Source organism: Martes martes (assembly GCF_963455335.1).
Source record: "Martes martes genome assembly, chromosome: X".
NCBI classification, from domain to species: domain Eukaryota; kingdom Metazoa; phylum Chordata; class Mammalia; order Carnivora; family Mustelidae; genus Martes; species Martes martes.
In genome coordinates, this window is record NC_137897.1 from 21,832,055 (window position 1) to 21,850,503 (window position 18,449).

Below are 18,449 nucleotides of genomic sequence, written 5' to 3' on the forward strand. Positions count from 1 at the left end.
TCTGTGGCTTCTCAGAGAAGTGAAAGTATTGTTCCGTCCGGATGGTGGTATCAGGCGAGCAGGAGAACTCTCGGGAAGAGTTCCAGTCCATCTGGAATTAGGGTAAACACCCTGAATGAGACTTGAGGGCACACACCCCCCCATTCCCCACGCCGTGCCTGGGGAATGTGCGCGTGGCCGTGCACACCAGAAAGTGGGGAGGGCGCCGGGAGGCGGCTGGCAGAATCCCGGAAGACCCTGGATAAGGATTACCTGACGTAGTGCCCTTAAATTCTCCCTTTCTGGACAGGGAGTGGATGGTATCAGATCAGGGGTTAGCACTGGGCCTTCCAGGAGCTAAGTTGAGGACCCTAAGTTCTGGTGGAACCACCTACAACAGATGAGAAAGGCTACTCAGAACCCGGGCCCCTCCAGTCAGGCCTGGGAGACCCCGGTGGGAGTGGCTGGATATAAGACACCCAGAATTCTGCCTCTGGTCTCAGGGAAATGAAAGAATTGGTGCGAAGGGGACTGTGTAAGTTAGAGGGAGAAGACCCAGGCTCTGTCAGGAGGTAGGATAAGGCCCTTCATGAGATATGAGGATACCCGCTATCCAGTAAGAGTTGGCTGCACAGTCGGGCCCTGCCATCAACAATAGTGAGTCTGGGGCAAGGAACATCTGCTATAGTACCTTCTAAATTCTTCCTTTGTAGATTCAAAGAGGAGATGGCATTGAGGTGGGGTTTCTGGCCTCGGTTCAGTGAATAGAAGAGTCTGAGGTCCTAACATAAGTAAAGGTGAGGACACTGAGTGAGGTCCGAGTGACCTCCCACTCCAAAAAAGATGGGTTTTCAGAGTCCTGATACTGTTCTCAGCCTAGGGAGGGCCAAGGTGAGAGTGGTTGGATGCAAAGCATCCTGAATTACAAAATCTGGCATTTCAAAGTGAATGGCTTCATGTGAGAAGGGCTGCTTTAGGTTTTCAGGTTTCAGGTTCTAGGTCCTGCCAGGAGGTAGTGCAAAAACTGTGAGTAAAGTTTGAGGGGACCCCCTGTACCTCAAAAGGTAAGGGGTCACACAGATTTCTGACAGGCCCTGGGCAGGAATTGTCTGATGAGGCATCCATTGAATTCTCCTTGTGAGAACTTAGAGAGGTGAGGGCATTGGACTGGAGCATCAGCATCAGAAAAGGAGAAAGAGTTTACAGGTTCTAACAAGAGTAATGAGAAAGACCTTGACTGAATTCTGAGAAAACCACTGACTTCATATCAAAGCAGGTCTGCACAGAGTGCCAACCATGCTATAAGCCCTGAAGGTATCAGGCAGATATGTCAGACTAAGGGCTCCCTAATGACCTCTTCAGTAATTTTTTTTAAAGATTTTATTTATTTATTTGACAGACAGAGATCACAAGTAGGCAGAGAGGCAGGCAGAGAGAGAGAGGAGGAAGCAGGCTCCCCGCCCAGCAGAGAGCCCGATGCGTGGCCCAATCCCAGGACCCTGGGATCATGACCTGAGCCGAAGGCAGAGGCTTTAACCCACTGAGCCATCCAGGTGCCCCCTCTTCAGTAATTTTTTTTTTTTGATGAGCACAGGGTTTTATTTTATTTTTTTTAAATTTTTTATTTATTTTCAGCGTAACAGTATTCATTGTTTTTTCACCATACCCAGTGCTCCATGCAATCCGTGCCCTCCCTAATACCCACCACCTGGTTCCCCCAACCTCCCACCCCCCACCCCTTCAAAACCCTCAGGTTGTTTTTCAGAGTCCATAGTCTCTCATGGTTCACCTCCCCTTCCAATTTCCCTCAACTCCCTTCTCTCCATCTACCCTTGTCCTCCATATTATTTGCTATGCTCCACAAATAAGTGAAGCCATATGATACTTGACTCTGCTTGACTTATTCCAGTAATTTTTAAAAATATAAGGGCCTTGTCTTAAAATGTGGTCTCACACCAGGAGAGGGAAGAGTACCAAGCCCTACCAGAAGATGAGGTGAGGACCCTGAGTGAACGGTAAGGACCCTAATTACCCCAGGATGGAGAGAGTCCTTCTGAGCTCTTCCCTTATTGTCATCCTTGAGAAGATATGGTCAGTTGAAGTCTCCCTCAATTTCTCCTCTGGAATCAAAGGGAGATGAAGTATTGAAATGAGGTCAGCATGAAAGCAATAAAGGGAAACCAGAAGCGGCCAGAAGCCAAAATGATAGCCCTGAAAGTGAAATGAGAGAAACACACCTACCCCAAACAGAGGGGCCTCCATAGAACCTGGATATTCTAGGCCTTGCTGTCACCCTAGAAAGCCCTAGTCAGATCAGGCAGGTAGCAGTTTAAGGTGAACTCTAGTTACTTTCACAAGGTTCTCAGGAAACAAGCTGAGAAGAGAAAATGAACATTGTGAATTCCTTGAGCAGTGCACGTAAGAAAACCTGCAGAGGTAGTCATTAATAAAACCAAGACAGCATCTCCCTGTGAATGGGCACACACCATCTTACCCTCTTTCTTCCAGATCACTGGTTCACCTGTCCACATCTCTGCTGCACCTGAACAAAGTCATCATGCCTCGGGGTCAGAAGAGTAAGCTCCGGGCCCGTGAGAGACGTCACCAGGCCCGAGAAGGTTCACAGGATCTGGTAAGTGCTCAAGCCCCTGCTCAGTTGCACTCCTCTTCCTCCCCTCATTTGGAAGACATTCCTTTAGAGCTCACTAGCTGAATCATTTGCAATCCCCAGGGTCCTCGGACAGCCACATTCACCGCCACTACTGCTGCAGCTGTGTCATACATGAGATCAGATGAAGGCACCAACGAAGTACAGGAAAGGCCAAGATCTTTCCAGTATCCAACAGCCACTGAGCCCTTCCATAGAAGCCCTCTGGGGGAGAAGGTGTTTATATTGGTATACTACCTGCTATATAAGTATCAAACCAAAGAGCCCATTACCAAGGCAGATATGCTTAGAAATGTAATTCAGATCTATAGGAATTACTTCCATGTGATCCTCAGGAAAGCCTCTGAGCACTTAGAGTTGGTCTTTGGCCTTGACATGAAGGAGGTGGATCCCAATAGGCACATCTATGTGCTCGTCAACAAGCTGGAACCAAGCTATGATGGGAGGCTGAGTAATGAGAGTATTGTGCCTGAGACCGGTCTGTTGATGACCGTTCTGGGTGTGATCTTCACAAAGGGCAACTGTGCCACTGAGGAGCAAGTCTGGGAAGTGCTGAATATGATGGGGTTATATCCTGGGAGGAAGCACTTCATCTATGGGGATCCCAGGAAGCTCATCACCAGAGATTTGGTGAAAGAAAATTACCTGGAGTACAGGCAGGTGGTCAACAGTGATCCTCCACGCTATGAGTTCCTGTGGGGTCCCAGAGCCCATGCTGAGACCAGCAAGATGAGAGTTCTTGAGTTTTTGGCCAAGATCCATGATACCATCCCCTCTGCCTTCCCATCCTATTATGAAGAGGCTTTGAGGGATGAGGAAGAACGAGCCCAAGCCAGAGCTGCAGCCAAGGCTCTTATTGCTGCCAGGGCTAATGCACGCTCCAGGGCCATGGCCAGTGCCCATTCCAGGGCCATGGCTAGCAGCTCCTCCCACCCCTAGTAAAATGTAAGACAGATTCTTCATTTTGTTGTTAAAAAAAAAAAAAATACATGTTCTCGTTAGTGGAAGGTCAGGGTGGGGCAGAGAAAACAGACTGTATAACATGTTTATGTTCCCATTCTTAATTTTTAATTGTTTTTTCTTTTGATAGAAGGTTTATTAGCTTCAAAAATCCAAGGTTATGAATGACATTTTCAAATTTTGTGCTATATATGAGATTTAAGAGTAAGAGATTATTATTTTGTAAACCAAATTGGGGAATTCCTCATGTTATTTACTGATTTCGACTATGATAACATGTCAGTGGATTAGGCATTCCCTTGGAAATGTAAAAGAATTCAGCAGTAAAATACTTGGGGTCAAGAAATAGAGAAAAAAGTAAAAGATGGCCAAATATTGCATTTTATTTTCACTTTTAGTTTGTTTAAAACTAAATGATATTGCCTGTATACATATACATATAGATTATTTAAGAATGTAGGATTAATTATAGTACAATAAATTAGACCTCTTGCACACTGTCTCATTTATTTCTCAGACATTCCTTCAGCATCTTTGGGAGGCTTCCTGCTAGTACTGGGAGTGTCAGAATAAACAAGACCCACCCACTGTGCCCATAGAGTTTTAGAGTATAGAAACAGCTGTCAAGTAAGAAAGAGAATGGGATACACCCTAAGACCTAAGGACACGTGAAAAGAAGGAGAGGACATGGGAAGATCCAGATGTGAGAAGTCAAGTGTAAGCACCCCGAGGCTAGTGGGTCTGGGGCCTTGGAAAACTGCAAGTCCTTTGGTATGAGTCAGTTTTACCTGAAGCTGGGTGGTGGATCAGATGAAGCTGCTGTGGGAGTGAGGCAAGGGCCAGACCCTCAGAAGCTGTGTCCAGAGTTAAGAGGCTAAAGCCTGGGATGGGGATGCTTAGCTCAGTCAGTTAACCCTCTGACTTTGCAGCTCAGGTCATGATCCCAGGAGCCTGGGATGGAGCCCCATATCAGGTTCCCTGCTCAGTGGGAAGACTACTTCTCCCTCTCTCTCTGCTCAGCTACACTCCACTCATGCTCTCTCTCCCTCACTCTCTCTCTCAAATGAAATATTAAAAAAAAAATAAAGCCTGGGATGGAAAACTACTTCTAGAAATTACTTTTTAAGGCCACGAATTAGCCAGAAATGGGACAGAAATGAAAGGTGCCCTGTGCTCTTGTCTCAGTATAGGTGAACACAGTGCACAAACTAGATATTTTATGTAGATCGTTTCCAGGGAGTCTCTGAGAAATAAGGGTAATTAATAACGCCTTAACCTGTGATGCTCAGAAGCCATTTTGCTGGCAATCTTTGACTTGTACTGTTAAAGACAGAGCTCACTCTTAACTTTTTTTTTTTTTAGAGCTCACTCTTTTAATAGGGTATTTAAATTAGGTTATCTTGAGTGTAAATTGGTAAACTCAAAAAAAAAAAAAAAAGAGAGATAGATGTTTCGATGAGAGTGAACCAGGTAGTCCTTGACACATTTTCTATGAACGTTCTATGCATCCAGCGGGGGAAGATTTTCCCAGCTCACAATAAAAAATCCTCAAAATGTTCCTTAGCAGGTAACTTACTTTTATTTGGTTGAAAGTATCTTGGCTGATTTGGTGTGCTATGTATTAGAGCTTTGTATTGCTATGTATATTCCCTGACATATCCAGGATAAAAATACATTTTAAAATTCCAAGATAGGAGGTTGGTAGCATTTGATGTCAGAATTTTAATAGTAATAACTGGTAATTATAAAAAATCCAAAAAGCCATTCCTTGTACCAGGTGCCTTACATAAATTACATTCCAAAAGTTTTTGACCTCACAACGTATCACTGAGCCAGAGAGCAAGCTGACTACATTAAGCCCATTTTGCAGATGAGAAAACTGAGGCACACATATCTCAGAAATTTTCATGACTTCACATGTTTCAGAAAACACAACCCTGAGAATAAAGGCCTGGTCTGAATTCCTCTGGAGCCCACGCTGTTGCAGCCTGAAGCCAACCTTCTGTCTCTTAATTACTTTCTCTTCTCACTATTCCATGATGGCTCTCAGGCAATGAAAGAAAGACCCTGTGGCCGAAGTACTAAAAGCAGGTTTAAAGAAGGAAGGTGCAAATGAAATCAAGCACAGTTTGGGGGTTGTTCATGGGGTTCATTTTCCTAGGATCCTCCTGCCGCTCACCCCAGGGTCCCTTGAGAGCTGGCTCTGCCCTGGTTTCAGCACTTGTGTGGAGTCCCCAGTCCCGGCACTTTCCTGCATGACAGCTCCCTCCACTGGGACTTCCCCACTGGGCCTTTGTGTCCAAACTAGGATCTGACCTGCTGGCCAGCTCTCCTCTGTGTCCTCCTCTGGAGGGACCTGCTTCTGGTGGAAGAGACAGCTGCTGTCCCTCGGCCTCCCCTGACTCAGAGCATTCCAACTCCCTACAGCTCCCATCTCTCCCCCTGGCTCTTCCTCTCACAGCAACTGCCTTCCCCTATAATTCTGACAGTGAGGTTTAGACACTTCCCTACCCCTACCCCCTACCCTGGATACCTCCACCACATTCACAGAAGTCTGTTTTTTTTTTTAAATCTAATTTAATTTTTTTTCAGTGTTCCAAAATTCATTGCTTATGCACCACACCCAGTGCTCCATGCCTGCTGATAGGTAGACTCTAATTTGACACAGAATATAGTGGCTATAATATCTTGGAGCAAAAATATATTCATGAAGTTAGAGAGGAGATATTAAGAAGAAGATAAAATATAAATAAAGGAAAATTAAAGCTAATGAATTATTTGAGACTGGCCACTGAATTCACACACTGAACTGTAAGCTTCACTGAGTGGTCAAAAACCAAAGCCTCCCTCCTACACTGTAGATGAGGAAGGACGGGAAATCACTGTGTAGCAACCATCGGCAGATGACGGATTCTAACAGACCCTGTAGTTTTTCAGGAATTTAGAGTAGTTTTCTATGGCTGCTGTAACAAATCACCACAAATTTGCTGCTTTACAACAGCACGTTTATTATCTCGGTAGGTATTATCCACATTTCTGTGCGTGTAAAGGCTGGGATGGGTTTGCTAGTTTCTGTGCTCGGATTTTTGCAGCCCAGAGTCAAGCTTTCAGCTGGTAGGCCTCTCCTCGTGAGTTCTGGGAAGAATCTTCTTCCAAGATCATGCAGGTTGTTGGCAGGTGCAGTTCTTTGTGGAAATAATACTGAGGCCTTGTATTTTGTTTTTATTTTTATTTTTTTCTGACTGTCAGCCAAAGCTGACAGAGTTTTTCTAGGCCTCGAGTCCTGAGCCCATCTACTTCGAGTCAGCAATAAAATATTGCATCCTTCTCACCTTTGGAATCTCTCTAACTGCCCCTCCCCAACTCTGCTGCATGTCTTCTGTATCCAGTCAGAGAAAGTTCTCTGTTTATAAGGGCTCATGTCATTCGATTGGGCCCACTCTGATAATGCAGTGTAATCTCCTTATTTTAAAGTCGTTTTCATAACCTCACTACATCTACAAAGTATAACAACAAATTCACAGGTTTCAGAGATAAGGGTATGGGTATCTTCATGGAGCAATTACTCAGTCTACCACCAAGGTGGAAAATGTCTCCCGGGAGACATGCCAGCTTTGACAAGAAAAGAAAAACTAACTGGCCATCATTTTATTGATTTTTGCCTGTATGTGCTGCAGGGGAAAATCCTGGTTTTCAGTGTGCCCAAAGACACCTGTACAAGTGTTCAGTCACGTTCATCAAGTGGTGTATAGCAGAAACTCAAGTTATGATATGACCATGGAGCAAATGGAAGAAGAAAATTCTTACAGGATTGGGACTGTAGAGGTTATTGAAAAGGTCAGGGCAGGAAGGTGCTATATAGAGTGAAGAAGGATGATGCATCCCTGCTGAGATTTCCAGTGTCCTTTAGAAAAATGCTGTGATTCTGTATTTGAACACCTGTCACATAGTAGGCACTTTGAAAGATTTGGAGTGTTGCTAGGCAATTTTGGCCTTCTTGGAAACTTCTCCAAGAATGAAGAAGCCTTTTGTCATACAAATTCTAAGTGTTGTACTCTACTGATGACCTACTCTGTAACTGTTTATAGAGAGACTCTAAGTGTCTTCCACATCGTGTCTTTCTCCCCTTCATGGGCTCATGGGTACACTATATTGTCAACTGTATTTGTATTAGAAAAAGGTTTTGTGACTACCCTTGCCACTGAAATATGAACAGAAACAATGGTTGTCATTTGCAGACCAAGGCATTTGAGAGTCAGTATGCCACTTTTATGCTTTCTGTCCCATACAGCAGAATCAAGGAGATCCTGTGTTGAGAGGTTGATCCATGCTGTGTAAGCAGACTCTATCCTTGGGTCACCAGACAGGAAAGATCCTGTCAGCCCATCAGGCCTTATGTGTATGAGAAGTAAACTTTTGTAGAGTTAAGTCATTCAGATTTCAAGCTTCTTCCATTACATTAGATAGTGGTTACTTCATCTGAATATCACGCAGCTACTTTTTCTATTGTTAGCCTTTCTTAAATATACTAACTACAAAATAGTGCACATATTCTTTTTTTAGTTTAACAGAATTTATTTAGTTTTTTAAATTTTATTTTATTTTTTCAGTGTTCCAAGATTCGTTGTTTATGCACCACACCCAGTGCTCCATGCAGTGCACATATTCTTGGTGCTAAAGAAATTCTAAAAATATGGATAAATCAGAAAGCCCTTTCCTTACTACATCTTCCAAAATTCAGCACTCCCCAGAAGTAACCACAATTTTAAAATTTTGTATATATTATTTTAAAATATAGTCTGGGCTTTTTCTTACATAGACATACTAGAAAAAAACAATTTGAGGATTTTTTAATGTACGTGGATAATGGTACACATATTGTTTTTTCTCTTGCCCATGTCCCTAATAAAATGAATGCAGGATCTTTCTGTGAGAGCACATAGAGATCCACCTGACTCTTAACTAGGCCCCAAAATTCTAATGTGCAGATGTGCCACAATTAATTTAATCAGTCTCCTCCTGATGGACACATAAGTTGTTTTTCATTTGTTGCTATAACTAATAAAACTGATATCAACATTATTAAATATAAAATATTGGACAAATATGGATGTTCTCTTATAGGAAAGATAGAGAAGTGAACATTGGGTTAAAGTGGAAGTAGTGTGATGACTATAAATTATGAGTTTGTTAATATTCTGTTTCAATAATGCTGTACTATTTTATATTCTCACAGATTAATGTACATAAATATCCTAAACTCTCACAGGCATTCTAATCAATTTTAAATGCTGATCAATCTTTTGTGTCAAAATAAGTCCTCACCATTATTTTATTTGGAATTTCCATGTTTTCTAATTATATACTTCAAAAAATAACTCTTTAATAATAGTAAGCACAATTTTTTGCCAGGTATCTTGAGTACTGGGGTATCTGTGAGTAAGTGTTTTAAAATTCTGTCTATGAAATTTTTTCCACTTACTATAAGAAGCAAGGATTTGGTCAGAATGACTAGGCCTCAGAAAAGAGTCTAGACAGGATGTCGTCAGCTAGTGAGGAGTATCAGGAGGTCTGAAGGGTAAAGAAATTTCTAGAGCCCCTGAGAGAGACCACATACTAAACAAAACCCAGACAGCCTAGGGCAGGCTGGCAGTCTGGGTTTTGAATTTACAGCTCAGTGTATAATGGAAAGGGGACCAGAAGGAGAAAGCATGTGGAATCTTGGAGGGTCCTGGACAACTTCCAGGAAAAGGCTTGGAATATCTATGTATCTTTATTACCAGCCTAAGGTTGCACAGCTATCTGAGTGGGTGGATCTTTAGGATGAAAGAACCAGAGGCATACTTGATACCCCTCTGTGCCTTAGAATCCCTCCTGCCCGCTCTCAGTCAGAATATAGTTAGTTCCCATGCATCACCCAGTGATAATATTAATGAATTTTGGGAAGCCTGTATCTCTTCACTACTTTCATGGTTCTGTGCATCCTCTCCAGTATAACAGGGCCAAGAGCTGTCTTGATGCCTGATGGAGAAGGTTATTTCTTCTCCTGTGTACAGCACCCTTCCAGCACTGAAGTCAAGGCTAGACCATTAAAAAATGATTTAGATGCTAAGTCAACTTAGACTGCCTCCCCTGTTTCCTGCAGAGCAAGAATGTCCTATGGCTCTGTCTGCTGGTTTATGTTGCCACCGTATACGTTCTGCGGGCAGAGAGCTGAACCCAGGTGTGTAAATGTTTTATAGAAGGGATGGAGAGAATCACTGCAAATAGTGCTGGTCCTTGTTAAATTGACTGGAGGTGATGGTGCTATGTAGTGCTTAAAGCTCTTTATTATTATAATAACTCTGGCTTGACTGAATTAAAAAAAATACAATTCTGTATTGGCTATTTTCAACATTTTCATTTCCGTAGTAAATATTACTACCTTTCAATGAAAACTGATGTTATTGGACCAGCGTATCAATCTCAAGCTAGCAGAGAGAAGGATCAAACAGAAGTAAAGGTGAGAAGCAGGAGGAAAGTCTGGAGGAAATGCCCATCAGAAAACAGATTGCCCACACAGAGCCTTGCCTCTGCTGTCTGCATTGGGAACACTGGTTGTAGCTGTTAAGCACAAGCACTGCTTCACTGCACCCTCCTGAGATTGGGGTGGGGGAAGGACATATAGGCGGGGGGTGGGGGTGGATTTGGCTTTGATCTAAAGCTAGCCTACTTGGTTCAGCAGAAAAGGGAGTCCCTGGAGTCAAGTTAGGAGTCTAGGAGTCAAGTTTGGAAATCTGAGTGAGGACTGAGGATATTTTCTCCTGCAAAAGAGAGGAACCAGCTTAGAGCCCCATCCTTACTGTCAGCCCTGGCAGGCTCTATGCAGGGGTCTCAGGAATTGGCTTCCCTTTACCTCTGCCTCTGGTCTCAGAGTAGTGAAGGCTTTGTTATGAGTGCAGAGAAGTCAGGTCAGCCAATGGAGGAGGAGCCCAGGCCCTGCCATGAGGTAAGGTAAAGACCTTAAGTGATGTTTGAGGGGACCACCCACCCCAGATTTGAAGGGTATCCCACAGAGTACCAACTCTGCTTCCAGCCCTGGTAGACCCAGGCAGGTACAACCTGATTTAGCACCTCTAAATTCTCCCTGTGTGTTTCTGGCTGCTGAGAGTTTTAGACCAGAGTATTGACCTCAGGCCAGCAGAGGGAGGAAGCCCAGGCTCTAACAGAAGTAAACACAAGAACTCCAAATGAAGTCTAAAGAAACCACCCACAGCAGAACAGAGGGATCTCCACAGAGCCCAACCCCTGCTGTCAGTACTGGTAGGCTCCAGGAAGGGTGGCTGAATGAGACACTTGAACATTGGTGGACACTAGGTAAGTATACCACAAATTGCCATATTTGTATTTCTTTAAAATAATTTATTTTTAAATAAACTTATAAATTAATTTTATATTTATAGAAAAGTTGCAAAGATGGTACAGAGTTCCTTTATGCCTAGCACTCACTCTCCCTTATTCTTAGTATCTTATATTAATATGATACATTTGTAACAACTAATGAACCAATATCTATACATTATTATTAACTAAAGTCCATACTTCATACAGATTTCCTTTATTTTTTCCCTAATATCTTTTTTCTGACCCAAGATCCCATCCATGATATCACATTGTATTTAGTCATCATTTCTCCTAGGCTCCTTTAGGTGGTGACAGATTGTCACTTTCCTTATTTTTTATGACCTTGACTGTTTTGGGAAGGTATTTTGTACTGTCCCTCAACTGGGATGTGTTTGATGTTTTTCTCAAGATTAGACTGGCACTATGACTTCTTGGAAGGAAGGCCTCGGTAGTAAGGTACTATTTTCATTACATTCTATCGAGGGCACATACCATAAACATGACTTAACTGATGATATCACCTTGATCAGCTACCCAGGTAGTATTTGTAAAGTTTCTCTACTGTAAAGCTACCCTTTCCCCTTCCTTTCAATACAGTACTCCTTGGGAAAAAAAAAGTCATCGTGCTCAGCCTACACTCAAAGAGTGGGGAGTTCCATCTCCTTGAGGGTAGATTAGCTACATGAATTTTTTTGGAATTAGTCTATACATACAATTTGTCTATTATCCCAGATTTATTTATTCATTAAGCCACCTATTTATAAAAGCATGGATTCATGGCTATTTATTTTATACTTGGGTTAGAAGCCAGTATTACTTTATTTATTTTCCTGCTCAAATTATTCCATTACTACTAGAATTTTATGCTTCTAAGCCTTCTGAGAAGATAGAGTTTGTAAAATGTCTGTATACTAGCCCATGTATGCATATATATCTATAATTATTTCTATATTTGTCCATCTGTACCTATATTAAGCTAAACATGAGTTATACTGATATCTCCAAACTCTAATCTAGTATCTCGCAATTCATTCTATGCTCCCCTTTTGCTTACCTCTGTGAGAAAATTGGCTCCAACTACCCACCATTCATATACTTATTTATTCAATCACAGCATACAGGTTTATTGATTTCAGATTATTAACCCATATTAACCCTTCTGAGAAACAATTTTGCTAACTGGAATATAGTATCTGTATACAGTTATTTTTTCTTCATCATACATCATCCACTCATTTTCAAAGTTATTTATGTGAGCACCTCTCTTCCCCAATCCTCTTCATTGATATTACTTCACACATTTGTAATACTACTAGAATTATTTGGTCACAGTCTGCATTCATCCTGTAATACCTAGATCTCTGAACTGGCTCTTATTTGCATACATTAAGATTAACTCTTTGTGCTCTAACATTCTATGAGATTTGAAAAATGCATGGTGTCACACATCCATCATTAGAATATCATACAAGATAGCCTCACCATCCTAAAAAATCCCGTGTGTCAATTTTTCAACCACTCCCCTGCCCCCCGCAAACAAAACCCTAGGAACTACTGATATGTTTTTTGTCTCTTTAGTTGTATCTATTCCATAATGTCATATAAATGGAATCAAACATTATGTAACATTTGTGGACTGGCTGCTTTTGCTTAGCAACATGCATTTAAGATTCATCCATGTTATCTCATTAATTGATAACATTACTTTTTGTTGCTGAATAGTATTCTACTGTGTGTATGTGAAATAGATTATTTCCTCACTCACCTATCAAAGGCAGCTTGCTTTTTGGTGATTATGAATAATGCTGTTGTAAGCATTTATGTGCATGCTGAGATGTTTTTCAAATCAGTTGGAGAAACATCTAGGAGGGCAATTTCTGGATCATATAATAAAACTATGTTTACCTTTTTAAAAATATTTATTTTAGAGGGAGAGTTTGCGTGTGTATATGAGCAGGAGGGGTAGAAGGGAGAGGGAGAGAGAATCTCAAGCAGAATCCATGCTAAGCGCAGGAGCCCAACCCAGTGCTTGATTTTAGGACCTCGAGATGACAACCTGAGTGGAAACCAAGAATCTGATGCTTAGCTGACTACGCCACCGAGGAGCCCCAAGACTATGTTATCTTTATAATAAAAACGAAACTGTTTCCAAAACCACTGCACTATTTTCCATTTTTTCAAAAGATTTTATTTATTTATTTAACTGACAGAGAGAAAGAGACAGCAAGAGAGGAAATACAAGCAAGGGGAGTAGGAGAGGGAGAGGCAGGCTTCCCACAGAGCAGGGAGCCTGGTGCAGGACTCGATCCCAGGACCCTGGGATCATGACCTGAGCAGAACATAGATGCTTAAAGACTGAGCCACCCAGGCACCCCCCGCCGCCATTTTCCATTTTCAACATCAATATATGAGAGATCTAATTGCATCCTTGCTAGTAATTGATATTTGGGCCTTTCTAATAGGTGTGTACTTATAACTAATTGCTCTTTTACCTGGCATTTCCTTAATGCCAAATTATGCTGTGCATCCTTTCATATGCTTGTTTGCCATCTCTATATCTTCCTTGATATATTTTTGTTCAGATATCTTCCCTACTTTAGAAATGCAGTTGTGTAATATTTTCCTAGGGCAACTGTAATAAACACAAACTGGGTGGCTTGAAGAGAAAATACATTTATTTCCTCATGGTTATGGAGGGCAGAGTCTGAAATCAAACTGTCAGAAGACTTGGTTCCCCCTAAAGGCTCTGAGGGAGAATATATTCCATGCCCTTCTCTTACCTCCCAGTAGCTATCAAGCAATTCTTGGTGTTCCTTGGGTTGTAAATGCACAGCTTCAATCTCTGCCTCCATACCTGTCTTCACACAGCCTTCCGCTCTGGTTTTGTTTCAGTTCTCCCTGAGAAAGATAAATGCACAATGATCACATATCGAGATCCTAAACTTAATTACATTTGCAAAGACTTTTTCCAAATAGTATCACATTCACAGGTTTCAGAGACTAGGAAATGGACATATCTTTTTAGAAACACTATTCACACCACTACTGGTTGCTTATTTTATATGAGTTCTTTCCAAACAAGTCATTTATTAGATGTGTGATATATAAATATTCACAGCTTATTTTTTCATTCTTTTTAGAGTGTTTTCCACAGAGCAAAACTTTTCTAATAAAGTCCAATCTATCATTTTCCTTTTATTGATTGTGATTTTGGTACTGTTTCTAAAACTCATTATCACACCCAAAGCCACAGATTTTCATCTAGAAAGTTGCATGGGTTTTCATCTAGAAGTTGCATAATTTTGCATTTTACATTTAGATCTATAATCTATTTTGAGTTAGATTTTATGTAAGGTGTGAGATTTGTGTCTTAGTATCTAAGTTCATTTTTTCCCATATAGAAGTGCAATTGTTCTAGTGCATTTTGGCGAAAAAAAATATTCTTTTTCATTTATATGCCTTTGTACCTTTGTCAAAAGTTAGTTGACGATATTTGTGTGGGTCTATTTTGAGGCTCTCAAAATGATCTATTTGTCTATTTTTTCACCAACACTATGTTGTCTTGATTACTATAGCTTTATGTAGAGCCTTGAAATAGGGTGAATCTTCAAACTTTGTTCTTTTTCAATATTGTGTTGGCTATTCTAGGACCTTTGCTACTCCATATGAATGTCAGAGTCAGTTTGTGGATATCTACAAAAAGTTGTTGAGAAAAAAAAAGTTGCTGAGATTTTGATTAAGATTGCATTAAATCTATAGACCAAATTGGAAATAATTGACATCTTAATAATAGTGAATCTACCAATTCGTGAAAGGGAATAATTTCTCCATTTATTTAGATCCTGTTTGGTAAGTGCTTTATAGTTTTCTGCAAATGGGTCTGGTATATATTTTGTTGGATTTATCTAAGCATTTCATTTTTTGTGCAACTGTAAATGATTTTTGCCTTTTAAAATTTCTAATTTCAATTGTTTGTCGCTGGTATATAGTAAAGCAATTATACATGGGTATTAGTTCCAGGAGGGTTTTTTTGTAGATTTTTTGAGATTTTTTTAATTATGTTATGTTAGTCACCATACAGTACATCATTAGTTTTTTTTGTTTTTTTTTTAAAGATTTTTATTTATTTATTTGACAGAGAGAAATCACAAGTAGACAGAGAGGCAGGCAGAGAGAGGGAGGGAAGCAGGCTCCCCGCCGAGCAGAGAGCCCGATGCGGGACTCGATCCCAGGACCCTGAGATCATGACCTGAGCCAAAGGCAGCGGCTTAACCCACTGAGCCACCCAGGCGCCCCCATCATTAGTTTTTGATGTAGTGTTCCATGATTCATTGTTTGCGTATAACACCCATTGCTCATTACAACACGTGCCCTCCTTAGTACGCATCACCCCCACCCTCTCCTCCCTGAAACCCTCAGATTGTTTCCCAGAGTCCATAGTCTCTCATGATTCATCTCCCCCTCTGATTTCCTTCCATTCAGTTTTCACTTTCTTCCCCTAATGTCCTCTGTGTTATTCCTTTGACATAGAGAATCATTTCCTCCTCAAAAATTAAAATTTTTATTTTATTTATTTGTTAATGCTTGTCTTATACTAAATATGACTTGCATTATGATACTGAATAGGATTAATGAGGAGACATTCTTGTTTCATTTCCAATCTTAGGGTGAAAGAATTCACTCTCTGATCATTCAGTACAATATTAGCTACAGGTTTTCTATATACCCTTTATCTAAGGAAGTTCCCTTCTAATCCTAGTTTTTAAAGTTTTTTTTTAATCATAAATGGGCATTAAAATTTTCAAATTGTTGTTCTACATCTACTGATATGATTACATTTATTTTCTTATTCAGTCTGTTATATGATGAAATACACTAATTGATTTACAAATGTTGAAATTGGCTTAAAGTTTGGAAATGAGCCCCACTTGGTAATGATGTATTATTCTTTTTACGTACTGCTGGCTTTTATTTGCTATTATTCTGTTAAGACTTTTATCCTGTCAACGTTCATGGGAAATGTTTGTCTGTAGTTTTCTAGTAATGTATTTATCTGGCTTTGGGCTTAGAATGATGTTAGCCTCATAAAATGAATACTTCTTTCTCTATTCTTCTGTTTTCTGAAAAAGATTACAGATTATTTGTATTATTTTATCCTTAAATGTTTGATGTAATTCATCAATGAAACATTTGGGCCTAATGAATCATTTTTTTAAGGTTTTAAACTATTAATTCAATTTATTTAATAGATACAAGGCTCTTCACATTATCTGTTTCAACTTAAATGAGTTTAGGTAGTTTGTGACATTCAAGGAATTGACCCATTTCATCTGTTCTCAAATTTGTACAGATAGAGTTATAATTCAGGGGTGCCTGGATGGCTCAGTGGGATAAGCATCTGGCTTCGGTTCAGGTCACCATCTCAGTGGCCTGGGATCCAGCCTGCTTAGGGCTCCATGCTCAATGGGGAATTTGTGCTCTTCTCTCTACCCCCCCCCCACTCCGCTGTTCATGCATGTGTTCTCTTGCTCTTGCTCTCAAATAAATAAATAAAATATTTTTAAAAAAGAGTTGTTCATACTATTCCAATTTTATCCTTTCAATATCTCTGGAATCAGTAGTAGTGACCCCTCTTTCATTCCTGGTATTGGTAGTTTATATCTTCTCTTTTTTCTTTCTTGGTTATTCTGGCTAGAGACTTCCAATTTTACTGATGTCATTGAGGATTGTATTGACCTATTTTAAATATCATTTATGGTCTAATTGTTAAATTATTTCCTTTCTTCTGCTCATTTTAGGTTTAATTTTCTCTTTCTCTAGTTTCCTGAGGGGGAAATTTAAGTTATTTATTTTACATCTTTCTCTTTTTTTTTCAAATATATGCATTTAATCTTCCGTATTTCTCTCTAAACCCTCATTTAGTACCAATTTACAGATTTTGGTAATTTGTATTGCCATTGATTTCAAAATATTTTAAAAATTATTTTGAGATTTCTTTGACTCATGGGTTATCCACAAGCATGTTGTTTAAATTTGCAAATATTTGGGAACTTCCCACCTATCTTTCTGTTATTGATTTCTGATGTAATTCTGTCATCACCTAAGAACATACTTTGATTTATATTCTTTTAAATTTTTAAGGTTTGTTTAGTAGTGTTTTATGGATGAAGATATAGATGAAAATGTGGCCTATCTTGGTGAATGTCACATGTGAGGTTAAGGAGAATGTGTATTCTGTTGTTGTCTGATGAGGTACTTCATTATATCAATTAGGTCAAGTTGATTGTTAGTATTGCTCATATCATCTATACCTTTACTGATTTTCTGACTACTTCATCTATCAATTACTTCCAGAGGAACAGTGATGTCTGCCAACTGTGATTGCATATTTCTCCTTTCAGTTTAATCAGCTTTTGCCTCACATATTGTGATGCTCTCTTGTTAGGTGCATACATATTTAGGATTGTAATACCTTCTTGGATATCTGATCCTTTTATCATTATGATGTATCTCCCCATCTCTGATACTATTCCTTGTTCTGAAATCTGCTTTGGCTGAAATTTGTATAGCTCCTTAAGCATTTTTTGACTAATGTTATCATGGTAGATCTGTCTCCATCCTTTACTGATCTACTCTGAAATGAATGTTATTAAATTCAAAGGTGACATTCCTATATGAGATATAAGAAACTAAAATAAAGTTATACAAGGTGTCTCATGAGACAAACCAGTGATGAGACCTGCTCAGACAAAATCAGACCAGACACTAGTTCATACCACAGCCCTCATGAATGTATTTCTATTTAATAGAATCATACATTAACAGTAGCAACACAATGGCTACAAGATGACACCACCCATGCACTTGAGTGACCTCTAGCTAGGCTTTAACAAATCTAGCAATCTTTTCTTGCCATCCAAGTAAACAACAGAATTTATCTGTTAATTACCCAAACTTTAAAGTTCTTTATTCATCTGGAAATGAGCACAGTTGAGGTTGCATTTTCTAGCTACCTGCTTCCTCAATTCAGATTTCCTAATAGGTTCATTTCAATATAAGAGAAGATGTCATCTATTGGTCAGCATCCTGCACTAGTGAAAGGGACAAGTTTAATGTGTTTTATGCTTAGGTTGCCAGGCTTCAAGGTTGGTCCTGTCCTTCTCTGCACCTTGGTCTTATTTTTATTTTTTTAAAAGATTTTATTTATTTACTTGACAGAGATCACAAGTAGGCAGAGAGGCAGGCAGAGAGAGAGAGGGGGAAACAGGCTCCCTGTTGAGCAGAGAGCCCGATGTGGGCTTGATCCCAGGACCCTGAGATCATGACCTGAGCTGAAAGCAGAGGCTTAACCCACTGAGCCACCCAGGCGCCGCATGCACATTCTGAGACTTGGTCAGCTAAGGATAAAGGATATCTACCAGATGGCTAAGAAGTACGCTGCTCACAAGTTAATCCATCA

The 18,449-nt window shown here is 40.2% G+C and overlaps 1 protein-coding gene across 1 annotated transcript; it reads left to right on the forward strand.

Moving 5' to 3' along the window:
• Positions 1 to 2,536: 2,536 nt before the first annotated feature.
• Positions 2,537 to 3,586, forward strand: LOC308359933 (melanoma-associated antigen B10-like; the record flags this gene model as incomplete). Its single annotated transcript, XM_080831265.1, has 2 exons — positions 2,537 to 2,611; positions 2,711 to 3,586. The coding sequence occupies 2 exons, from the start codon at positions 2,537 to 2,539 to the stop codon at positions 3,584 to 3,586; spliced, it is 951 nt and encodes a 316-aa protein (XP_080687391.1).
• Positions 3,587 to 18,449: the final 14,863 nt, after the last annotated feature.